Source organism: Triticum dicoccoides, chromosome 1A (assembly GCF_002162155.2).
Source record: "Triticum dicoccoides isolate Atlit2015 ecotype Zavitan chromosome 1A, WEW_v2.0, whole genome shotgun sequence".
Lineage (NCBI taxonomy): Eukaryota > Viridiplantae > Streptophyta > Magnoliopsida > Poales > Poaceae > Triticum > Triticum dicoccoides.
In genome coordinates this window covers 26,135,178-26,160,803 of record NC_041380.1, presented here as the reverse complement: position 1 = coordinate 26,160,803, position 25,626 = coordinate 26,135,178, and the positions used below count along the sequence as shown (strand labels likewise).

The window sequence follows — 25,626 nt, the reverse complement described above, 5'->3', positions numbered from 1 at the left end:
CCGGGGCCACTGGTCATTGAGACAACCTTGGGGCAAATCATCTAACCCTTTGTAAAGTGGGGCAAATCATCTAATCTCCCGAAAGCCCACATGCCGCACTCCATGAATTATCTCTGATGGCATACCCTAGTTCCCCAACAAGCCCCCTATATGACGCTTATTGAGACAAAGCGCTCAGCAATGGGAGCCCCTATTTGTCGACCTGCACGGCAGGAAACACACACCCCTGCCTCCCCACACATGCTTTTTGGGTCTTTGGAGTATTTTTTCGAGCAGAGATTGATACCGCAAAGAAAGTGTTTCGAAGAGATTTTATTGTAATTTTAGTCATCGGAGTTACTCCATCCGTTTTTTTACTCCGCATATAAGATTTGTTTGAAGTCAAACTAAGCAAAGTTTGACCAAATTCATATAAAAAATATCAACATCTATAATACTAAAATTATACAACATGAAAATTAATTTCATAATGCATCTAATGATATTAGTTTTATATTGTGAGTATTGATATTTTTAATATAAACTTAGTCAAACTTTATAAAGTTTGATTTTGACCAAATGTTATATGCAGACTAAGAAAACAAAGGAGTACTTCGTATTTTCTTGAATCTTACGTCCAAATTAGTGTACCTGTAATTATTGTGAGTACGAATAAAATTATAGATATTTCTAAAAAAAACTGTGCCCCGTATTTATCGGCCTACATGGTAAATACGGACTGTCCTGAGCAATCGCACAAGATGCCCTCCATTAGGCCGGCCCACGTAGTGAACACTGTCATAACGAGCGTTCTTGCAAAAAATTTCTCTTTTCTTAGTTTCCTCCTGTTTTTTTACAGGCTTTCCAAGAAAATAACATCAAGTATTTTTATCAAAAAATGTAATTTATTTTGCAAATTTCAGAACAATGTATAAAATGATTATGAAGAAATTTTCATAACACAATATTGTTTTTGAAAAATCTGAACTTTTGAAGTATATGAAAAAAATGATAGAATTGCGACAGATGTTTTTGCAAAATTGATAACACGTTTTGAAAAATTGCGATTTTTTTGGAAAAATGGAAATAAAGGAAAAAAATGATACAAACAGTTGAAAAGGCAAACCGGATAAAACCTGAAAAGGAACCTTCCCGTGTAGAAGGTTCCCAAAACAGTAAAAAAAATCAGACAAGAAGGTGTGTACTAAATGGTTCATTCCCGTGCGGTCATTTCCGGACACTTTGTCGCAATGCGCAACATATAAAAACTCGAAGGGCCGCAATGAGCAACATATAGGAAGTCGGCCTGCACCTTTTTTTAGGTAAAATCGCCCCACACATGAGTGGGCGCTCGCCCATGCTCACACAAGGTAAGCTATAGCCCAATATGGGTTCTGGGTTCTGATTGTTGGTGTAGCTAACTAACATTTTTCTTAAAGAAAATAAGCTGCCTACAGTTGGACGCTGCATTTCTATACCAGGTCCAGATACTCTCGGGTGTGAATAGTAATTCGTTTAAAATAGAAGAAAAGTTCAAAAAATTCTGCTTTTTTTGTGGTGCAAGATGGCCGAATGTGTGATGCCCCTGCTAAATTTGATGGAGTTTGAACATTCGAAGAGCCCGTGACAAAAAAACATTTTTGGGCATATGAGCAAGTTTGAAAAAAAATGCAATGTTCATAGCCGAAATGGTCTCTTTTGGCATGAGCTCCTCAGATGTTGTTTGCCCACATATTTTTGCACACACCTGGCGCACTCAAGCATCTTGCATGCGAAAAATTTCAGACTTTTTTGTAGTTTTTACTATTTATTTTGATTTATTGTTCATCGGGAAAATTAAGAAATTAAGAAATTTTAATATACTTTTTGATAACGTTTGTACATTCAAAAAATGTTCATATATTTTTAGAGTATTTTTTCCAAAAATATCCATGAATTCAAAATATATTGATGAACCTTTATTTAGTTTCATGCAAATATCATTTTTTAGAAAAACGTTTATGACAAAAAAAAAGTAGATGGGCAACAACAAAAACATCTCCTAAGGCGCCGGTTCGGTCTCCTGGCGCCCACTGAGGTGCCCGTACTGGGCTTTTGATTGGAAGCCCATTTTACTCGTTATGTCGGTATCTGGTTCGCTACCCTGTTTTTGTGCTTCGCTGTCCTGTTTTCTCCTCTACTGTTTCTGTGCTTCGTTGCCCTTCTGTTTCGCTGTTTCTTTTTCGTTTCCGTTTGTTTATTAGAAATTCCTTTCATTTGGTTGTAGCTTTTTTTCTAACGTCAGCGAGCATTCCTATTTTTCTTTGTAAAAAAAAAGTTTTTTTTGTCTCGTCTTTTAGATAAAGAAAAAAATACAGAGGGTGAATAAAAATAAAAAAAATGAATTTTCTTATTAAATATTTTGAAAGAAAAGTAACCAGATTTTGCTCGTTCCTTGTTCTGGAGAAGTAATTATTAAGCGAAAATTGACTATTTTTAGTATAGTTAAGGTAATCAAACAGAGAAGGAAGCATTGAATGTTTAGTACAACAGAACAAAAAATAAATATTTCAGACTTGTTTTGAACAAATGACCCCCTCAACATTTTGTTCATTCGAGTAGCACGAGAAGGAAATTAGTTCTCATTTGGTAGAGAAAAAAGTAAAATGGAGAAAAATGTTTATGTGATCAAAATGTGGTCATCTTGTATCTTGAACATGGTTTAAGCTGAATATTGATTCACCTGAATAGCCGGAAACCCTGTTTGTAAAAAAAATAGAAGAAGTTTGGTCAGTTTATTTAAGTAGAAAAAGAAAAAAAATTAGTTTCTTGTTGTAGTTGAATATTATTATTTAATGTATTAAAATTAAAAATGTAGGGGGAGGTTTTCGAATGGCGGAACTAAACGTGATTTTGTTGGAAAGCTTTGACCAATGGTAGTTGAACTTCACTGTTGGAACAAGTCGCTATTTCGTACAGAAATATTTCTCTTACGGCCTGTAGGTCATGCTGCAAAAAAATAAAAAGAAAGTAATTGTATTAGACACTCTCATTCTTTTTTTGAAAAAAATGTACGTTGAGTTTTATTTATTTGGAATATCAAGCATGTACTTTTTTAAATCAACAAATTATTTACATGGGCAGCTTGAAAAAGAACTTACAGTTGTGAATCCTGGCACTCCCATCCCCCGGTATGTTTTTAGAATTTGCAGGAGGAATATGCCGGTGTCGTACCTGAGTGATAAGAAAGAGAATTTACTAGGAGTTAGGAGTGCGCAAAAATATTACAAAGTGAAAAAAAATTAATTTGAAGTACAGTGCACAGAAAAAAAAATGATTCTTTCTTTCTTTTCTACCTGAAATGAGTCTGGGGTACTGGAACAAAACGGTAGTCAAATTCTTTTATGTTGAATGCGATGCAATTTGGGTATGTTTTCGCAAACAGACTCTTGAAGTTGAATGTAACAGTGCTGATAATTGTAGTGAATTTGTTGTTTCCAGATCCATCAGGATTCATTATATCAAAGAACTTGCCACTGTCAAAGTTATCAGTGATTACAATCCACTGTTTGTCATTGAAGCAAGGCAGATGAACCTGTTAGAAAAAAAAGAAGAAGGTACAGACATATTAGTAGAAATTGAAGAGTGGAACATAAAAATTTGGTGTTCAGTTTTCTTTTTAGAATGATTTGCTCGAAAAGATAGTTTCATACGAAGTTTGCGTTCTGTAAACTGAACCCAACAGTTGCTTCGCTTAACATGTCTGCGCATATTGGATCTGAATGGTTTAGTAAGGGTCTCATTAGAAGTTCCTGATGAAAAATGAAAAAATGAGAGTAAGTTTGTATGAATGTGTAGACAAAATAGGAATAATCACCAAATTAGTAGTTACACAAAAAAAGTACATTAATTACTCATGTCTTCTTTGTGTGATGAAAAACCAAGATATGATAGAAGAAGAAAAATTACCATGTTTTCTATGCCGACGATATGGACAATAGGTTCGTTGCTTGGTATTAGACCCTGCCTTCCCCGATTGAGTAGATCTGTGTTGAGCATTTTAGAATAGCAATCCAAAGTGTGTGGGTTCATCCAGCCGCCTGGCCTCATTGAAACAGTCAAAGTTTTTTGATCGACCCACACGTTATCTATTTGGAATATCCTTTGGCTGTATAGAATAGAGTAAGTAATTTCAGGGTTGGTAGTAATGAAGCATGGTGGTGAAAATTAGTAAACAGAAAAAGAATACATAACCATGTACAAAACATTTTCACCTGATGTCTATATGAGGTAGAAGTGACGACATCATTTTGAAGAAATCTGCTTGAACTGCTGTTGAGAAAATAACTTGTTTCGAATTGAGCTGAGTTGTTTTGTGCAATTCTGATGCTGAAGAGAAGTTCTGCATCGGTGGCTCCTCTGCTGCTGCTTTATCTCTGAGCAAACATTCAGCTTCATAATCTTCTAGAACTTGGTACATGATAGGGTCTGGTATAGGGGTGCTGAATCTGTTGGCTGCTTTTTCTGAAGAATTGTGATAGGCCCTAAGTGGGCTGTTGCTATAGAGGAAATGAGTGTTGCTACCTGAATTCCTTACAAGAGATTCATAGTTGGTTTTGGGAAGGATTGATGAACAACCAGGAGGTGAATAATTTGCTTGGTAATTGTTTGGGACTTCTTGCATAGGGACTAAATTCAGGCTGTCTGTTATAGCGGTAAAAGAAGGGATGTCAATATCTGAATTATGTGGTTGACACGCATTGGATGTACTACCCAGGTTGTAGTTTTGAGTGGTTGGAAAACTTCTGGCAGGAGGCGTTGATTGCGAGCTTTTCGTATTCCTGGAAACATCTAGGGCAAGCGTAGTTGTTGAAACCGTACCTTGTTGCAAACAGTACAGTTTGCTATCTGATTGCATGATAGAAAAAGTCATTAGAAAAAGAAAAGGAACACTGTATTAAGGATAAAAATGGTGCAAAAAAAGAAACCTAATATGCAGAAATTCTAAGGAAAAAAGGGGGTAGTGAAGAAATAAACCTCTGCAGTTATGATTAGGTCTAACGAATTTCAGTTGGGTCAAACAGAATTTCTCTTTTGTGCAATCAATTTTGTCTGTTTCTTGCATCTCATTCGCTTCTGTGTGCGTATAGATGTAATCTTTGAGTACTGCATACAGTTTTAGAAAAAACGAAGAGAAAATGTATTAGATCGTGTTTCAACCTATGTATAAAAAAAGGAGAAACATGCTGGAAAAGAAAATATTTTAATTGAAAAAATTAGAATTACCTTGTAGGAAATCGATATCTGGGTAGTCATATTCTTTATTTATTTTATCGATGACGAACAAATCTTCAAAGGTTGGTGGGCTTTTCTGAAACAGGTCATCAATGCTTGATGAGTTTTCTAAAAGGAGGCACTCTGAGAATTTCTTGTCCAACCATTGAATGGATGAATCTCCATCTTCCTTTTCCCAGTTTGGAGGATTACTGTAAGGCATTGCGAAATCCAGGAAATCATGTGACGATAAAAAAGTTGTTGGATCCTTGAAGTATTTGTTTGAGTAGATTTGTTCAGCTTGCTGGTGTACTGAAATGTGGTTGTTCGGGGATGTAATTTGTTCATTTGCAGACTCTGTCATTTCATTGTTGATGTGGGTCAAACTGTTGGAGATTGTCGAATGGAGATCATCAATATATCTTTCCGTTGTTGGAATGGAGTTTGATATTATCGTTTGCCAAAATTTCTTGGTCATATCTTCAAGCATTGCCTTCTCCTGAAGGGTATTCACATTAATAAAAATTACTTTGCATATATATGTGCGTGACATGTCAATATATCAGCAAAAAAATATATAACTATATTTAAAATGATGAATGTATCATACATGATAAGAAGAAAATGGAAGAATGGAATAATGAGAAGTTTCCAACATGTAAGTTGTAGATTGATGGAAATTTGGAACTGATGTACTGTAGAATACATGTAGGGAGTTTGTTTATTCCTTCATTTGATATATTGTTGAATGGAGTTGATGAAATATGTTTCAACTGTTTTGCATCATAAATGAACCGGAAAAAAAATGTTAGAGAACAGACCTACGTAGAATACATATATGTGGAGGACAAAAAATGTAAAAGAAAGGAAAGTCTGATTGTAAAATTATTAGAGAAGGTAAAAGAGTTTTTGTTGCAAAAACACTTATCGGAAGTCTTCCGCACTGAAGGTGTACACCGTGCATTGTGTCTAGGGCAGTGAAAGTTTTTAGCAAGCTAGATGACCACAATGGGAGTCTTGGCAGTATGTCGATAGGGAACTTGAATTCAGAAGTAATTAAGAATTCGAAGTGCGCAACCTGATATTAGGAACAAATATTTGTAAGTTAAATTGTTTAAAAGAAAAGAGTTGGATGCAGTCAAAAATTAAATGAAGAAAAAGTGATCTTAGGTTCATAATTTTAGTGTAAACTTACCACCAAGATTAGTTTGCAGCCTCCAGGATAAAATGCCTTCTTCTGGTGATGACCTGACTTAATTTTTTTTATTTGATGTACTAGGTAGGATAGAGTTGAAAGGCACCAGTTGTATTTGCCAGCAGAACTAATGTTTTGCAGAGCACTTTCTTTGATGGGGAACCTTTCGCATTAGGAGGAATCAAGCTTGAGATAGTGAGGAGCAAGAATATAGTAGAGAAATTTTCTTTGGAAATGTTGTCCGTAATCATCGCAATAAGATGCTCTGTAGTAGGTGCTGATGATTTTACAAAGTTATTGATAATATCTACACATTCTTTGGTTGGTGTAGAATTTATTGGTAAGCCACCAGCAGGAATTCCAAGGATTTTATGAACAATAGATGTGTTGAATTCAAAATTGAATCCATTCCTCAGTTCCAGAGTGCATGTTGCAGTATTGAATTGTAATGCAAGCCACATGAAAATAGCATCAATGTTGCAGGCGCAACTGATTTTTAGCAGTGAAGCAAAACCAAGTTTTCGAACTATGTTCTTCTGAGTATCATTAAGTTCAGACAGAAATTTAACAAACAACTAGAGGTTGTCTTCATTGCTGACATCCTACATAGGGAATAGATAGGTTGTGTGTTAGTTTTTTGTTTTTTTATGTGTATGTCCTAAATAATTAAATTGTAAGAATTATGTACGGTTACTATTTATTAAAAAATTGAAACGGATGTCAGTGAAATAATTGAGTCAGTAGTAGCCCCCTGGTAGTTGTTTTTCTGGCCTCTACATGTACCTTCTTTCTTTTGGGAGGATTATTCCCATTCTCTTCATTTGGAAGCAGATGTTGGTTGTTCCTCTTCTTTGCTGACATTTCTTCCATTTAGTTGAATTCCTGGAAAATTGAATAACTGAACAAATTAGGAGTTGTGTTCTTCTAAAGAAAAAAGGACAACATTACTATAGTTGTATTTATAGTACTTGTTTGCAGGTATGAAAAGTAACAAAAAATGTGTTTCACTAATTTTGTGCGGATTGTCAAAAAGAGGTATTTCCGTTGTTCATTTGTCCTGTTTTACATATAGAAAATAACTTAAAACAAGAAGTAATTCCGTTGGACTGCAGTACATTCTCAAAAAATGGGATTTATGTTGTTCCCAACTCATATCTACAGAAGAAAAAACTTTTTATAAAAAAGATAAAAATTAAGTGATGTATTCCGAAGTGATATCTCATAGGTTTGTTCGTAAATTCAGAAAGAAATTAGGGTGTATACTACATTCAGAAAGAAAAATGTTTGTGGCTCGTACTATAACGAACTAGACCTCATAGTTGGTTCGTCTGTTTCGCAGTAAGGTTTAAAAACTCAGATAAAAATCATAATCGCAGTAGTAGAGCCGCGACGCGAATGCAACTCACATGCCATGGACCAGCTTCTCTGTCATCACGATGAGTAAACAGTCCAAAACGTGATTGGATAGCGTGGAGGCCGACAGAGAAGAAGATCCTGGCGTTGCAAATCGATCGGACGGTTGAGGGGTCACAGAGGCCATGGATGGCCGGGGGAGACGAATAATCTAGCATCTTGTGAGAGACCTCTCTAAGATGATGTGAAAATAGAAAACATCAAAATAGCTGCTTAATGTTTTTACTCAGAGACCTAAATGAAGCTAGCTGGCATGGTAATCCCCATAGATACAGGCAGCGGAAGAAACGGAGCTTCCACGCACACGGTCGACGGATCAACGAACTACCGCTCGACAGAGGGAGCTGCCGGATAGCAGCCACGGCACACATCGGGCGCGCACGGTGGGCACAAATCCAACGCCCCGCATGAACGTGAATCAAAAGCTATAGAAAATCAAAACGCAAAAAAGGGAGCGGAATCATGACCGTAGTGGTAAGAAAAGGGATTATATGGGTGAATTACCTTTTGGACCTGATATTGGGAACTTAGTTGAAGCCGAGGATTAGTTCATGATGCAGAACCTGGGAAAAAATCGCTAGAGAGCGGAGTTTTGGATGAAGAAAGGGGAAAGTGGATTCTAGTTTGCAATTAGACCCCTTTGACAGTCGGCCACAGGTTGGTCCCACATGTAAGACTTCGTTCCGAGGCGGTTTAGTCGCTGAAACAGTGACTCCACATTACTTTTAAAATTTTTACAGAAAGAACGGGGAGGAAAATAGAAAGAGTCTTATATATGTTTCTTTAGTGGTAGAAATAGGACGATATATACGCGGAGGACTCAGGGGCGGCGGCTGCTTCTAGGTCGCGCGCCAGATTTGCCACCCCGTAGAAATCAACTAGTGGATTATATCTTGTGTGTTGACGGGATGACAGAATCAGGTGGGGCGCCGCCGGCGAGTCTTAATCGATCTACCACAGGCGATGATGGGGGAGTAGCTAGCCAGAAGGCAGATCCAGCCGACCGTGGAGCTACTCTGGTGATTCTTCTTACTAGATTATTTCTTCTATAGTTGATTGTGTAGTCTATTTTCTTTTTTGAGTACACAAAAATTGCTGCTATGCTTTATTAGAAAGCAATCATCCCGTTTGCTAGATAGGAACAAAAAAATATGAAAAAATAATTAAAAATAAAAAAACAGTATAGTCGATAAGTTATATAATTGCTCTAATTTTGGTATATAGTGACTGGTCAATGGAAATTATTTCAGGTTCAGAACTAGAAAAAAATGTCTATTTAAATTTAGAAGTAAAGTTTGTCTTAGGGATTTGGATATATTTTATGTATATGTTTGAAGATTTTTGGGAAAACAAATTAGTATTGTTTAAGAAAAATAAACTAGCAGGTTCTCATATTTTCTTTTGATAAAAATTCTCTGGTTTACTTGTGTTGTTCTCACATTTAGGTGTGATAAAAAAAATTTATATGGCACCTGGTGCTTTTTACTGCAGTGGTTCAAAGTAGTCTGAAATCTTCCCCCATGTCTTGTACAGAAGTTTACGTCATGAAATTCATTTATGTTGCCTGGAGACCGTTTGGCACTACAGATCTTGTTTCCCCCTATAGGAAATCAGACAAGAATTTCGTCCAACTCAGACATGCTTCACCGGTGGTTGTCTTGGTGTTGTTGTATTATTGAAAGAGATGAATGCAGTACAATATATCAAAACCGAACATCATAATGAAATGTGTTTTTTTCAGAACACTGATAAAAACACACACCCTAATTAACAGACGGCAAAAAACTTGAGTTGTGGAATTTCAAGATTGATAGAGAAAAAAGAAAGGCTCGTGATAAACTTTTCTAGATCTCTCTCACCTAGGCTGGAACTTTGTGGAAACCCAAACAACAAATCTGTATGGTTAAAAACACTCATATATAGGCAACCCGAATTGTTCTTAGTAGGTTCTTTTTTGTCCAGTAAATTTCAAAGTGTGGATATTTTCCTCTGTAGGTTCTTACTTTGGGAGTCTGAATATTTTCCTCTGTTTTACTTGTGTGGTTCTTGCCTTTTTGCTATGGTAGTCTGATTATTTTTAACTTGTTTCTTTGCAGGTTCTTTCCAAAAAGAAATTACCAGCAGTTCGAAAACGGAAAGGGATGAACCAAAAAGAAACACCACAGAGTTTGCGTGAGCCTGGGAAAGAAAGTATTGAACCGAAGGAATCATCTGGGGTGAGTATGAAAAAACATATCTCTGAAAAATCCTGTTAGAAGGTGACCTAAAATGAATTTTTTTGTGCATTATATATCAGGAATGAAGTGGTACTGTATATGAGAAAATGTTCTTTATGTTAACTAAAAAGTATGTCGCTTGTTTTTTCATGACCAGGTTTGCGATGTGATGCTTGAATTTGACCAATTTGTGCAGTACCATGAGATGAAGAAGAAAACAGAGGTTTGTACCGTGAGAATTAGTTGAAAGCACACCAAAACATTTGTTGAACTATTTTTCTTTCTTTTTGGTTTGCTAATTCTCATAAATATTATATTGCACATGAATTTGTTAGTAGTCAAGACAAAATTGTGAGCCAAGGAACACTCAGTAGCAGCCAGGAAGAAGACCAGCGAACTCAGATCGAAAAACTGATGAGGTTCAGATTCATAAAGTGGTACAGTGTGAGAAGTATGATGATCTTATTCTGATAGCAAATGATACTGGCAGTGAAGATGTGAGAATAGTTTCTTCAAAAACTTTGCTTGGTTTTCTTTTCTACTAATATTGATATTGCCAGTTTATGAATTGAATTTTGATGAATGAATGTTTTTGAATAGGTCCGAAACAGTTACGTTGATGAATCAGGTTCTACATCGGCTGTCATAATTGTGAACACAGAGACTTTGAATGGGAAAAATCTTTGTTGTACAAGCACAGAAAGGGGGAAAGATGATGCAGGACATCCTAGTGAACAGGTAAATAGCCTTATTTAATTCAAAAAAAGAGTGCCAGCACTTGTGGGTTTAAAAAAATCTTGTTGTTACATGAATAAAAAATTATTTGTGTTAAGAATGATAGAAAAAAAGTTGAGCATTGATTTAGATTAGATAATTGTTGCTTGCGCGTGTAAATAAATTAGTGCTATAAAAATTTAAAAGATTTTTTCCTAAACAGTATTTATATCTTAGTCTATGGTGTGATATGGATTGGTTGTATTTACTGTTTGTAACGTTCTTCCAGGAACAACATTATAGTGAGGACGCTTGTGTCCCTTCGGATGATTGCATGAGCAAAAAAGATTCTGATGATGAGTTAACTGAAAATGAAGCAAAACCGGAAGAGTACTTGTTCCCTACGCCAGATGAGATGGAGAATACAAGTACACCTGAAGTAGGGAAAGTATTCTCTAGTCTAGAAGAGGCTGTCAGATTTGTCAACATTTATGCTCATATAGAAACAGGAAATACAATCAAAAAAGGGAGGAATTATAGAAACAGGAAGATTACCATTTGTTGCTGCAAAAGTAGAAAAACAGAGCCCAATGCAGCAGGGGTGAGGAAACGCAGGAGGAATGTGGTCGTTAGGACAAACTGTCAGATGCATGTTACAGTAAGCTTACAAGATGGAAAATGGATTATTACTTCCCAAGATCTTGAACATAATCATGATTTGGTATGTTCGCCTACATTGACCAAATTCTTCCTAAGTCATAGGAGCATGAATGAAGCTGAAAAACTTCTCTCGAGGCTGTTACAAGAACATAGAATTAAGCCAAGGAAGATAATGAGTATTTTTAGGAAGCTGTCTGGTGGAAAATTGGGTAACATTACATTCGATGTCAAGAAACTTGACAACCTGAAACAGGAAGATCGTGAAAAGAGAAGGAACACGGACATTGAACACACTCTGGAGTATATTGAAAAACTGCAAATTGACAAACCTGGTTTTGTATACAAGGCTCAAAGAAACGCATCCAACTCAGTGCTTAGCTTGTTCTGGACAGACTCAAGATCAAGGCTGGACTATTTGCTGTTTGGAGATATAATATCATTTGATACAAGGTTCAGCACTAATAAGTACAATATGCCCTTTGCACCCATTATTGGAGTTAATGGCCACTCGAGAACAATCGTTTTTGGTTGGGCCCTTTTGCAGAATGAGCAGGTAGACACATTTAAATGGTTGTTTGAAACTTTTGTTGAAGTGATGGGTGGAAAAAAACCTAGAGTAGTACTTACTGATCAAGATGCTGCAATGAAGAAAGCTGTTCCAAAAGTGTTCCCAGATGCACTCCATAGGTTCTGTATTTGGCATGTTAGAAGGAAAGCAAGAGAAAATTTGGGTGCATACATGTCAATTAACAAAGGAATGGAACAAGACCTTGACTATTGTATCATGCAGTCCATGACTGTTGAAGAGTTTGAAATGAATTGGAAAGAAATGGAGCTAAAGCATAGTTGTGGAAAGCATGCTCACATTAAGTGCATGTGGGAGAATAGAGAATACTTTGTTCCTGCTTATTTCCAAGGAGTGTTCTGCCCGTTCATTAGGTCTACCAGCAGAAGTGAGAGCTTCAACTCGAATTTCAAGGACTATGTTTTGCGAAAGGATACAATAGAAACTTTCCTTCGTCAGTATGAATTATTCCAGGAAAATGTGATGCACATAGAGGATCAAGATAGGTTCTTGTCTAATGAAGAAGTACCTATCATGTGGGGATATCAGCGGGTTGAGCGTCATGCAGCTGAAATTTACACTAGAGCTATATATACCAAGTTCTTGACTGAAATGTTTAATTCAACTGCTTTCGGGGTTAATGAGATTGTGAAGAACGAATCATATGAATTAAAAAGGAACTTTCCATACGAAAATCCATAGTTTGACAGGGAAATCTTTGTTGTGCAAGTAAATCGAGAAAAGGAAGAATTTGTGTGCAATTGTGGGAAGTTTGAGAGGGATGGTATTCTTTGTTGCCACATCCTTAGATTGTTTACGCAGTTTGACATGCTCAAGATACCTGACCAATATATTGTTCCAAGATGGACTAGAGAATTTAGGGAGAAGGAATTACAGAAACACAAGTCTAGTGCCCTTGGTATTAACTAGATGACTCGTTGCGCCAATGGCGCAAAGGGCGAGAGGGAGCCAAGTATTGCGAGAATATTTAGACACTCAAGTCGAAAACCAAATGTGGTCAATACTCCCTCATCATCTGCTTGGAAGCCTCCTTTTCTCACCGGATCTAACATAGATACATGATTCTTCAAGAGCAAATTTCAGAAAAAATCTAAAGCATGGAAGGCTTTAAGTTGTACTATTGAAACCATACCACCATATCTTTATTTAGTTTCTTTGAAAATCTAAAGGTCTAAGAGGATGGTACATGTGAGAAGCTGTGAATCCACAATAAAAAAACTAAACTAACTTCCAAACAAACATTTCAAGTTTGGAAGCCACAAGAAGCAGCCCAGATCTCTCGTTGTAGTGCAGGTACATGTCCTTAATCCTGCATCCACAGCCCATAATTTTTCAACACCTAAATCCACGAAATCCAACCGAAGGAAATCATGGCAGAAACTTGCGCCAGGGCTTACGTCTCCGAGAAGGACTTCTTGGCATTTTTGTGCAGGTTGGACACAATGTTTTCCACTGAACATAGGAAAACCTACAGAAATTAAGGGAGCGTTTGGATCCCTTGCCAGTTTACCTTGCTAGGCAAGGCTAGCCTTGCCGATGAAGGCTAGCCAAATTGGATCGCTCGCTCCAGCTTAGAAAAACCTGGAAACTGTGGGCAACGAGGTAAGCTCGCTTAGGAACCAAATCGACCTCTTTCTTGCCGGGCCAGGCTGAGCAAACCCTTGCCCAAGAACCAAACGAGCCGTAATTGTCACAACCGAAATAAAATTACCTTTGTTTTGTTGTTGATACATGTTAGAAGCACATCATGCAACGATGCACGAATACCTAGTCAACAAGGAAGCAGATCATAGGTATGCACACGACTTCAGCTTCTTTCTTCAAATCTTCTTCATTATTACCTTATTCATGTGCCTCCTACATAGACATACCCCAAGTCAATGTCAAATCAATACACGGCAAAAATATTTATCTAATGAGTAGAGGCAAACAGACTGCATGACTAACATGAAGCATATGAAAATACACATGTACTTAGTGCAAGCTTCAAATGACAACAATCTGAGACCAGGCAGCCAAGAATGTAAGTGTAGCAAGGAAGCTAACAAAGTGAATAAAAACATGTGCATCATATAGGACAGCAACTAAACTGCAAGTATCTCAAGTTGTATATTTTGACCAATTGTTCTGCATTAATCGATAGCTCTTGTTAGCTCATCTATCCGAATGGAACCATCTTGAAAGCATAACAAACTTATATAGTCTATAAACCCTCACACATCAGAGAAGTTGCATATCACATATTATAGAGCACTATTTGAATTCATATATGATTATTAGATAGCACGGACATTACTAATATTTCAATGAGTTGTTGCTTAGTAAGATTATACACAATAACACACATATTCTACCTCAGTCCTCAGCTATTCAACAATAAACATCATGTTTCTCGACAGTGCAGGAGCTTCATGCAATGTGAAGGAAACAGAGCAAGTACTCAGCTACAATATGAAAGCCACATATATTTATTTACCCCAGCAATTGTTTTGATCGATTAGGCGGTGGAAATAAATCTTTGATGCAAGCAAATGCCTGAAGAGAAAAAACTGCACAAAATGACACCATGTTAAATACGTCAGTCTCTACTAATGTAAATTTGTAATCATTTTAAAAGATATTTGCTATGCTATTTGAAGGGAAAAAATTGTGATACCGTGGGAGCAGAACATAAATCTCCTATTGACGCAAACTATAGCCCCCATTTTCTCCAACTTTAAAAAGCCATCAATAATAGAGCTTGTAGGGTAGGCTAGGCTAGCATGGATGCAACTCAATCAGAAGTTCCAAATGACCTCATGGTAGCAAGACATCTAATCTAATCCACGAGTTTGCACAGTCGGAGTACTGCTACCAACATCACCAGGATGACAATCTCACATGAGTCAAAACTACACAAAACCAGACAAAGTAGGCATACATTAACATTATGGTTTTCTTCAAAACTCATGACATTTTATGAAGCCACTACACATGAATCTCTATGTTTTGCAGATAGTTGCACAAGCAACCATCGTGTTCTAACAATTTCAACTTCGCAATAACACCTTAAAATGATTCAAGACAAAAGCTAGCCTAGCAGCAATGGGTAACACGGCTAATAGAAAACACCATGAGAACTATTGTGTACCAAAAATGACAATAGCAATCATAGTAACAATATTCAAGTCAAATTCTCTTAACTATTTCTTACAAAAAGACCATAGAAAAAATTAGTTAATAACTAATATTGTTTGGTAATCCCTACTTTAAAAGAGCTATATGTGGTCATTATATAGTTTCTTATATAGAAAGGTAGCCTGGACAAGCAGTTGGTCTTTCTGAAGTCAGAACGGTGAGGTACTCGAGGTTTGCGTCAAGGATGAAAGCTTAGTACATTAATAATAATGGCATTCTCGCAATTATTATTTGTGTTAATTCACAAAAAAAAACTATAAATTTGTGTTGCTACAGCCTAGCTACCTCCTACCGGTAGATAAACATGGAGAAAATGATCTTTGAGTGGAGATGGTAACACGTTGCATGAGCAGTTAACACGTTACCACAAACCATTTTAAACCAAAGAATATCTGAGTTGTACCAACACATAGTAGAAGGATACAGAACAGGATGGAGACTCCAAGACCTGCGTCAAGAGCATCAGGAGGTGAAGAAGCCAAAGTAATAGGCAGCGACACCAGCCGTTTGTTGGCAGCATGAACTGTAAGTGCATAGAAGATCCTCATCGCTGTTAGAGGCAACATGCATGCATTAATTAAGAAACAGATAATGGACTATAACAAGTATATAACACATTTGTTGATTAAATTGAAAATGTTGTTATTAATTGTTCTGACCTAGATGCTATTTGCGAGTATAATTAGTAAAGGTAATGTAGGTTTGATCCTGAATTGAAGCTAATACATATGTGAACAAAAATTAAGTATTCAGGCGATTCAGCAGGAACATAGGTACCTCCTAATTAAACAAAATGCTACTCAAAAACTATATTTATGTGGAAATTGTATTAGAACTGCATTTAACTTAAAAATGTCAGTGATGATGGAATACTACCTTCTGTATGTTTTCCTACCAAAGCAACCAAAATATTTTGAGAAAAGATGGCACTGCTAGAAAATGCGAAATTGAAATTTGGAACAGAAGAAGAGATAAACAAACCTTCCATAAATTCCCTTTCAACAACAAAGAACTCTGCGAATCTGCAGTTTCACAATCAAATTTTTAGTCAGTCATGTGAATCTGTACATTACATAACCAATTTCTAATAGCACCCTACCTTTTTCTGAATGGCTCTTGTGATTTTTTAGAGTGCATACCAATAGATTAGCTTAACTAAATTATCTCACAATTTCATTAGAGAGTACACCAGCAGCAAGAAAGCATCATGGTATAACTTATGCAACTACCAATCTCTGTTTGTTGAAACAGAAGAAAAACTCGGCTTAACTACATTATCTCACAAAATCGTTAGATACTACAGCTGCAACAAGAAAGCATCATGGTTTAGGTTATGCAACTACCAAGATTTGATCTCACAGGAGAAAAAGAGAGAAAGTTGTTCAGATTAGCGTCATGGTTCAGCTTACACAATTACCAAAATGTCAGCTTAAGCAATTGTGTTATAGTTTCTGGAAAAAAGATAATGAGAAAGTTCACCCATTAATATGATTCGGAATCAGCCTACCACAAGGCCTGAGAAATTAATCGTCGTCTGGGTTGGCTTCATAGGTTGCACCGTTTTGCTCCTACAGCACTGCCTCTTTATCCAGTTTCATCCATTTTGCTCCGGGCTACATTTTTGCTTCTAAAGATTGTAGAAAGGGTCAAATGCAATTGAATAAAGCTGAATGTTCTTTTTAACATGATTGCGTCTAAACACAATAGCTATTCGCTACAGGAAAAGGAATCCCATATTCATGCAATCCCTTGTTCAAAAGGATATAAAGAGCCAATGAACTTCCATTGTGGTTAACAACTTCTATTTATTTATGGTCCCACATTGTAACCAACAACCTAAAGCACTGAGCCACTGCACCTTTCATTTGCATTTTCACATAGAATTATTTATCTATCCAACATCTAAACTCAAAGAACATATGCTTGACTGACACAACTGAGTAATAACAGCAGAATGTAACAGAATGGAGGAGACAAGTAGAAAACCACACGGACCTTCAAATGCTTGATCAGGGGCTCTAAAAACCCTAGGAACTCAATCCCATCGAGCACCTTGAAGACGTATTCAGCATTGATCTTATGTATCTTTCCGTCTTTGCAAACATGTCATAGGTCTTCCCTGCAAATAAGATCACACTCATGTTACTATCATCATCCCATAAACATCACATCACGGGGAGAAGCCTAATATTATGATCTTGGACATCTTCCCCTCGACCAAAGAACAGAGCAATTAGCTAAAGACCTCAACGATGCAGATCCTAAACCAGCAGGCTAACTAATGCGAATAAATTAACTACCGCTATTTTCTCAAATAAGATCACACTCATGTTACTACCATCATCCCATAAACATCACATCACGGGGAGAAGCCTAATATTATGATCTTGGACGTCTTCCCCTCGACCAAAGAACAGAGGAATTAGCTAAAGACCTCAACGATGCAGATCCTAAACCAGCAGGCTAACTAATGCGAATAAATTAACTACCGCTATTTTCTCCCCCTAAGAAACCCCAAATATTTTACACAAGCATCAATTTCGCCAACCAGATTACCTAAAATACTGCATCAAATCAAATAAGGATTACTCCCAAAAACATAGCAAAAACAAGGATGAGGAAGAACAAGGAGATGCAAGGCAGGAGGCATGTCCGTGGCGGAGAAGTAGTGGATGAAGATGCGGGCGCTCTTGGCGAAGGTGGCCATGGGGTCCTTGTCCACGACACCTCCGCCTTCCCGCTTTGCCGGCGCCGGCCATGACGACCCGGACGAGCTTGTCCTTGACCAATCCCCGATGACCTAGGGGATCTGATTCGCCTCCACTTCTGCCAACGCCGCCGGCGGCGAAGGCTTGGCCTTGGACCCCCTCCCCTGCGTCTCCTTGGTCTTCCCCGCCATAGATCCTTGGATGCTTCTTTTCAGGTCTCCCCTGTGCCACCTCCTCTTCCTTTTTTCTTCCAGCGGCGGCGCAGTCCCCCCGTGGCTTCTTGGTGGTGAGGACTCACGATTGGGGAGGAGAAGAGGAGCCCGTGGCTTCTTGGTGGTGGTTCGTGCGGGAGGAGGGGATTGGGGAGGATGGGGATGGGCGGGGGCTGGGGATGACGAGACGCCGCCACGCATGAAGAGGAGAGGAGGTGGCGCAGAGGGAGAGAGAGGAAGGAGAGGAGGCGGCGCTGAGGGCAAGAAAGGAGACGAGGACGAGGCGGCGGCGGCAGGAGAGGAGGCGGCTGCGGGGGCGCGGGCTAGGTCTTTTCTCTCGCGCTGCCCGTTCGCTTCCCCTTTTCTCTGTTCGCTTCGCTGCGCCGCCTGCTCGCTTTCGCTGCCCTCGTCGCTACAGTAACGCGCACAAAAAGGAGACGTGGCCACGGCCGCTAGATAGCCGGACTGCTTCATCCTTTATATGTTCAATGGAGAAGACCAGTCACACAATGCTGTCAGATATGCCATCATGATGAATACAGTGGGGGAGGTATGCTCTGACATAAGTCATGATTCACATTTTTGTCAAGAGCTGATGGATGCAGTTAATGTTGTTCATAGTAAGTATCTTCTAGGCAAGCAACAAACTGCAGAAGGGGATAAAACTTATGAACAAACAGTGAATGAAGCATGTGTTAGTGAGCCTTTGAAAGATCCGGCTGTAATAAACAACAAGTCAGTGAGGAAAGGGAACAGATTGAAGAGCCGATCCGAGAGAGAAGGGTGGAAAAAGGCTGCTGATAAACGGAAGAAATCTATTTGAAGATAATGATTGAATAGAATTAAAAAAAAAGTGAAATAGAACTTGTTTACAATGGTTCATTTGACAATGTGTTTCCGTTTTTGAGGATTTTTATTTTTACATAGAATTTTCTCTGTTTACAGTAGCAGTTTTGGTTTGATGGTTGACATAGTAGTATAATTAATGAGAATGGACAAAGACATTGAAAGGTTTTTGCCTGGTGTTATCACGTTGAAAACTTTAGGTGTACATAGTTTATTTTTTGTCTGGTGTTATTTTTGTCTGGTGTTAACATAGTTTATTTTTGGTTTTTGCCTGGTGTTATTACGTTGGAACTGTTGTGTTATGAAATAGATTTCTACAATCCAGTTTAATCGTAATGTTTTTGTCTGAAAAATTGTAGTCTGTTGGTGTTCAAGTTTGAAACTATTAGTGCGACGTGTCATCAAATGTACTTTAAAAAAATTTGTAGAATCTATATAGGAAGAAGTTTTCCATTTGTCTTGACTAGTGAAGGAGACCTTCATGTATAGATTCTTTTCTGTTTGTACTGTATAAGTGAAGCGAACCTGTCGTGATTAGTACCATTACATGTGCTGTTTGTTTTTGCTGTTTCTAGCAAAACATTTGCACCGAACATGTGGTTATGATCCCAGTGAAAAGCGAAGCTATATTTCGGTTCGTGAACTGGGAAAAAACCTGGGAACTATTAACATTGTCATGTACTAGACATTTTTCGGGTCAAGCATTGTTTTAGTTTGCCAAAGTGCAAAATCTGGTTTTAATTCTTCTTTGCTAGTGCATGTACAACATCTATGTTTTGATGTAAACTAGGGAAACTAGCTTGTCATGCAGCATTGTTTTGGTTTTCCTTTGTGTTAGGGATTATTTGGCTCAAAGAAAGCACTGGGTTACAAAAATATTTTGACAAACTTTGTAAACCTGTTGATATGCCAGGTTGTTCATAACAATCTTTGTATGTGCAAGTGTTGTGCTTCTAGACAGATGTATGTGCAAAGTATTTCATTCTGCTTTCTCTGACATTATGCTCGTGCAACATATCAATGAGTATTACTCCTTTCTTTGACCTGAAAATTTCCGTCATAGTAAACCCCTCAAGTTTGGGAATGGTAGGAACTTCGGCCAAGTTAGTGAACATTACTTCCTTGAACTAGTGAACTAAAAAAATCTAAGTGAACTAAAATAATTCGGATTGTAGTGAACTAAAAAAAGGAAAAAAATAGTGAACTAGATTTGAATCAAAGTGAACTAAAAATCTTTTTGATTGTAGTGAACTAAATGAACTTATTATCAAAATCGATGAACTCTTTTTTCAAATTCGACGAACTTTTTTATTCGAAATCAACGAACACTTTTCATAATTGATGAACTCTTTTTTCAATACCGATGAACTTTTTTCCAAATTGATGAACTCTTTTTCAAAATCGATGAACTATTTTTCAAAATCGACGAACTTTTTTCCTAATCGATGAACTCTTTTTCAAAATCGATAAACTTTTTTCAAAAATCTCACGCTTGGCGGATTTTTAAAATTGTTGGATTCGGAGAACTAGTGAATTTTTCTCAAAATAAATCAATGTGAACTATTTTTTTTCTATTCTAGTTCACTAAAATTATGATGAACTAAAAAAAGTTTGGATTCGATGAACTAAAAAAAAGAATCCCAACTGAAGTAAATTATTTTGGATTTTAGTGAACTAACATTTTTCAAACTAATGAACTAAATTTTAATTTAGTAAACTATATTTGAATGTAGATGTTTTTTTTTGAAAAAAAAATCGGATCTAGTGAGCTATATTTATATTGTACTGAACTAAAGTTATGTTGAACTGAAAAAATGTTGAATTTAGTCAACTGAAAAAATGATTTTAGTTCACTAAAATTTTGAAACTAGTGAATTAAAATTGAATTAAGTGAACTGTATTTGAATTTAGATGAAAAAATTTTAAAAACGGAACTAGTGAAATAGATTTTGAAATACATCTAGGTGGTTTTGAATGAAAAAAATGTATTTCACTAAAAAAGAAATATAATGAGTTATATTCGAATCAAAGTGAACTAAAAATCTTTTTGATTGTAGTGAACAAAAAATTCAAAAATTAGTGAATTAAATTTGAATCGAATCCAAGTGAACTAAAATAATTCGGATCTAGTGAATTAAAAGGAAGAAAAAAATTGTGAACTAGATTTGAATCAAAGTGAACTAAAAATCTTTTTGATTGTAGTGAACTAAAATTTGAAAAGTATTTAACTAAATTTGAATAGAATCCAAGTGAACTTAAAAAATTTGGATTTTAGTGAATTAAAGATTATGATGAACTAAAAAAAGTTTGAAACTAAAATTTTAGTTCACTAAAAGATTATGATGAATCCGAAGTGAACTTCTTTTTTGGATTTTTAGTTACCTAAAATTTTGAAAACTATTCAACTAAGTTTGAAATAAGTGAACAATATTTGAAACCGGATGATTTTTTTAAAAAACAAAACTAGTGAACTAGATTTTGAATTACATTTAGTTGGGATTTCAACAATAAAAATTTATTTCACTAAAGAAAACAAAAAACGTGAGCTATATTTGAATCAAAGTGAACTAAAAATCATTTTGATTGTAGTGAACTAAAAAAAACTATTGAACTAAATTTGAATCGAATCCAAGTGAAAAAAATTTGGATTGTAGTGAACTAAAATTATGTTGAACTAAAAAAAGTGAATCCGAAGTGAACTATTTTTTTTGAATTTTTTGTTAACTATAATTTTGAAACTAGTGAACTAAATTTGATTTAAGTCATCTATATTTGAAATCACATGATTTTTTTAAAAACAAGGGAACTAGTCAACTAGATTTTGAATCAAAGTGAACTAAAAATCATTTTGATTGTAGTGAAACTAAAATTTAAAAACTATTGAATTAAAATTTGAATCGAATCAAAGTGAAGAAAAATTGGATTGTAGTGAACTAAAATTATGTTGAACTAAAAAAAGTTTAAATTCAGTGAACTAAAAAAATGAATCCGAAGTGAACTATTTTTTTTATTTTTAGTTAACTAAAATTTTGAAACTAGTGAACTAAATTTGAATTAAGTCATTTATATGTGAAATCAGATGATTTTTTTAAAACAAGGAAACTAGTCAACTACTCCCTCCGTTCCGAATTATTTGTCTTAGATTTGTCTAGATACGGAGGTATCTAGCATAAAAATGAGTCTAGATACATCCGTATCTAGACAAATCCAAGACAAGTAATTCGAAACGGAGGGAGTAGAATTGAATCAAAGTGAACTAAAAATCTTTTTGATTGTAGTGAACTAAAATTTGAAAACTATTGAACTAAATTGGAATCGAATCCAAGTGAACTAAAATTTTTGGATTGTAGTGAACTAAAATTATGTTGAAAAAAAGTTTGAATTCAGTGGACTAAAATAAATAAATCCGAAGTGAACTAATCTTTTTGGATTTTTAGTAAACTAAAATTTTGAAACTAGTGAACTAAATTTGAATTAAATAATCTATATTTGAAATCAGATGATTTTTTTAAAACAACGAAACTAGTCAACTAAATTTGAATCAAAAGTGAACTAAAAAATCTTTTTGATTGTAGTGAACTAAAATTTGAAAACTATTGAACTAAATTTGAATCGAATCCAAGTGAACTAACAATTTTGGATTGTAGTGAACTAAAATTATGTTGAACTAAAAAAGTTTGAATTCAGTGAACTAAATAAAATGAATCTGAAGTGAACAATTTTTTTTGGATTTTTAGTAAACTAAAATTTTGAAACTAGTGAACTAAATTTGAATTAAGTCATCTATATTTGAAATCACGTGATTTTTTAAAAAAGGGAACTAGTCAACTAGATTTGAATCAAAGTGAACTAAAAATCTTTTTGATTGTAGTGAACTAAAATTTGGAAACTATTGAACTAAATTTGAGTCGAATCCAAGTGAACTATAAAAATTGGTTTGTAGTGAACTAAAAAAAGTTTGAATTCATTGAACTAAATAAAATTAATCCGAAGTGAACTATTTTTTTCGATTTTTAGTTAACTAAAAATTTGAAACAAGTGAACTAAATTTGAAAAAAGTGAACTGTATTTGAAATCAGATGATTTTTTAACGGAACTAGTGAACTAGATTTTGAATTACATTTAGTTGGGATTTGATCAATAATAAATGTATTTCACAAATAAAAGAAAAAAAGTCAACTGGATTTGAATCGAAGTGAACTAAAAATCTTTTTGATTGTAGTGAACTGAAATTTGAAAACTATTGAACTAAATATGAATAGAATCCAAGTGAACTAAAAAATTTGGTTTGTAGTGAACTAAAAATTATGATCAACTAAAAAAATTCAAACTTTTTTTAGTTCATCATAATTTTTAGTTCACTATAATCCAAATTTTTCTAAGTACACTTGGATTCGATTCAAATTTAGTTCAATAGTTTTCAAATTTTAGATCACTACAATCAAAAAGATTTTTTTAGTTCACTTTGATTCAAATCTAGTTGACTAGTTCCTTTTTAAAAAAATCACATGATTTCAAATATAAATAACTTTTTTTTTGATTTTTAGTTAACTAAAATTTTGAAACTAGTGAACTAAATTTGAATTAAGTCATCTATATTTGAAATCAGATGATTTTTTTAAAAAAAAGGGAACTAGTCAACTAGATTTGAATCAAAGTGAACTAAAAATCTTTTTGATTGTATTGAACTAAAATTTGAAAGCTATTGAACTAAATTTGAGTCGAATCCAAGTGAACTTAAAAAATTGGATTGTAGTGAACTAAAAATTATGATGAACAAAAACAAGTTTCAATTCAGTGAACTAAAAAAATGAATACGTAGTGAACTAATATTTTTTTGATTTTTAGTTAACTAAAATTTTGAAACTAGTGAACTAAATTTGAAATAAATCATTTATATTAGAAATCTTGTGATTTTTAAAAAAGGAATTAGTCAACTAGATTTGAATCAAAGTGAACTAAAAAATCTTTTTGATTGCAGTGAACTAGATTTCGAATTACATTTAGTTGGGATTTGAACAATAATAAATGTATTCACTAAAATAAAACGAAAAAAAGTTAACTAGATTTGAATCAAAGTGAACTAAAAAATCTTTTTGATTGTGGTGAACTAGATTTTGAATTACATTTAGTTGGGATTTGAACAAATAATAAATGTATTCACTAATAAAATGAAAAAAGTCAACTAGATTTGAATCAAAGTGAACTAAAAAATCTTTTTCATTGTGGTGAACTAAAATTTAAAAACTATTGAACTAAATTTGAATCGAATCCAATTGAACTAAAACAATTGGTTTGTAGTGAACTAAAAATTATGATGAACTAAAAAAGTTTGAATTCATTGAACTAAAAAAAATAATCCAAAGTGAATTACTTTTTTTCGATTTTTAGTTAACTAAAAATTTGAAACAAGTGAACTAAATTTGAAAAAAAGGGAACTGTATTTGAAATCAGATGATTTTTTAATGGAACTAGTGTACTAGATTTTGAATTACATTTAGTAGGGATTTGATCAATAATAAATGTATTTCACAAGTAAAACGAAAAAAAAGTCTACTAGATTTGAATTGAAGTGAACTAAAAATCTTTTTGATTGTAGTGAACTAAAATTTGAAAACTATTGAACTAAATATGAATCGAATCCAAGTGAACTAAAAGATTTGGTTTGTAGTGAACTAAAAATTATGATGAACTAAAAAAAGTTTGAATTCAGTGAACTAAAAAAATGAATCCGAAGTGAACTAATTTTTTTTTGGATTTTTAGTTAACTAAAATTTTGAAACTAGTGTACTAAATTTGAATTAAGTCATCTATATTTGAAATCAGATGATTTTTTGAAAAAATGGAACTAGTCAACTAGATTTGAATCAAAAGTTAACTAAAAAATCTTTTTGATTGTAGTGATCTAAAATTTGAAAACTATTGAACTAAATTTGAATCGAATCCAAGTGAACTTAGAAAAATTTGGATTGTAGTGAACTAAAAATTATGATGAACTAAAAAAAGTTTGAATTCAGTGAACTAAAAAAATTAATCCGAAGTGATCTATTTTTTCGATTTTTAGTTAACTAAAAATTTGAAACAAGTGAACTAAATTTGAAATAAGTGAACTGTATTTGAAATCAGAAGATTTTTTTAAACGGAACTAGTGAACTAGATTTTGAATTACATTTAGTTGGGATTTGAACAATAATAAAATGTATTTCACTAAATAAAACGAAAAAATAGTGAGCTATATTTGAATGAAAGTGAACTAAAAAATCATTTTGGTTGTTGTGAACTAAAATTTGAAAACTATTGAACTAAATTTGAATCGAATCCAAGTGAACTAAAAAAATTGGATTGTAGTGAACTAAAAATTATGATGAACTAAAAAAAGTTTGAATTCAGTGAACTTAACAAAATGAATCCGAAGTGAACTAATTTTTTTGTATTTTTAGTTAACTAAAATTTTGAAACTGGTGAACTAAATTTGCATTAAGTCATTTATATTCGAAATGAAATGATTTTTTTAAAAGGAACTAGTCAACTAGATTTGAATCAAAAGTGAACCAATTTTTTTTTTGATTGTAGTGAACTAAATTTGAAAACTATTGAACTAAATTTGAGTCGAATACAAGTGAACTTAAAAAATTTGGTTTGTAGTGAACTAAAAATTATGATGAAC

At 34.7% G+C, this 25,626-nt stretch overlaps 2 protein-coding genes and 1 long non-coding RNA gene across 6 annotated transcripts; 2 read left to right on the top strand and 1 right to left on the bottom strand.

The window, feature by feature from the left end:
- Positions 1–2,488: 2,488 nt before the first annotated feature.
- Positions 2,489–8,462, bottom strand: LOC119360466. 4 transcript variants are annotated; one of them, XM_037626102.1, is made up of 12 exons: positions 8,345–8,462; positions 7,211–7,309; positions 5,889–6,005; positions 5,245–5,731; positions 4,996–5,124; positions 4,233–4,866; positions 3,928–4,126; positions 3,672–3,770; positions 3,315–3,553; positions 3,120–3,192; positions 2,861–2,967; positions 2,489–2,718 (listed from the first exon to the last, which is right to left on the bottom strand). In XM_037626102.1, coding segments are annotated over exons 2-12 (2,172 nt in total). In that variant the 5' UTR covers positions 7,298–7,309; positions 8,345–8,462; the 3' UTR covers positions 2,489–2,717. The 4 variants fall into 4 exon arrangements, with proteins under 4 accessions (XP_037481999.1, XP_037481994.1, XP_037482003.1 ...); XM_037626097.1 differs by having other exon boundaries at positions 2,866–2,967; XM_037626110.1 differs by lacking the exon at positions 8,345–8,462 and adding an exon at positions 6,428–7,029 and having other exon boundaries at positions 2,491–2,718; positions 2,866–2,967; positions 5,889–6,310.
- Positions 8,463–8,666: 204 nt separating this feature from the next.
- LOC119360459 lies at positions 8,667–10,280 on the top strand. Its single transcript, XR_005172791.1, has 3 exons — positions 8,667–8,859; positions 9,937–10,056; positions 10,214–10,280. It is a non-coding gene; the product is annotated as an uncharacterized LOC119360459 (long non-coding RNA).
- A 115-nt stretch (positions 10,281–10,395) lies between these two features.
- LOC119360448 (protein FAR1-RELATED SEQUENCE 5-like) lies at positions 10,396–12,915 on the top strand. The gene is made up of 3 exons (XM_037626085.1): positions 10,396–10,553; positions 10,657–10,794; positions 11,060–12,915. Exon 3 carries the CDS (start codon positions 11,105–11,107, stop codon positions 12,695–12,697), a length of 1,593 nt encoding a protein of 530 aa, XP_037481982.1. The 5' UTR covers positions 10,396–10,553; positions 10,657–10,794; positions 11,060–11,104; the 3' UTR covers positions 12,698–12,915.
- The last annotated feature ends 12,711 nt before the right edge of the window (positions 12,916–25,626 follow it).

Excerpts from the sequence above, each read along its gene's own strand:
- LOC119360466 (XM_037626097.1), bottom strand. The coding sequence starts at position 7,297 with ATGGAAGAAATGTCAGCAAAGAAGAGGAACAACCAACATCTGCTTCCA. Across the intron at positions 3,554-3,671 it reads GTTTACAGAACGCAAACTTC|GTTCATCTGCCTTGCTTCAA; the intron begins GTATGAAACTAT and ends TTTTTCTAACAG. Across the intron at positions 2,968-3,119 it reads GAGTGCCAGGATTCACAACT|CATGACCTACAGGCCGTAAG; the intron begins GTAAGTTCTTTT and ends ATTTTTTTGCAG.
- LOC119360448 (XM_037626085.1), top strand. The coding sequence starts at position 11,105 with ATGAGCAAAAAAGATTCTGATGATGAGTTAACTGAAAATGAAGCAAAA.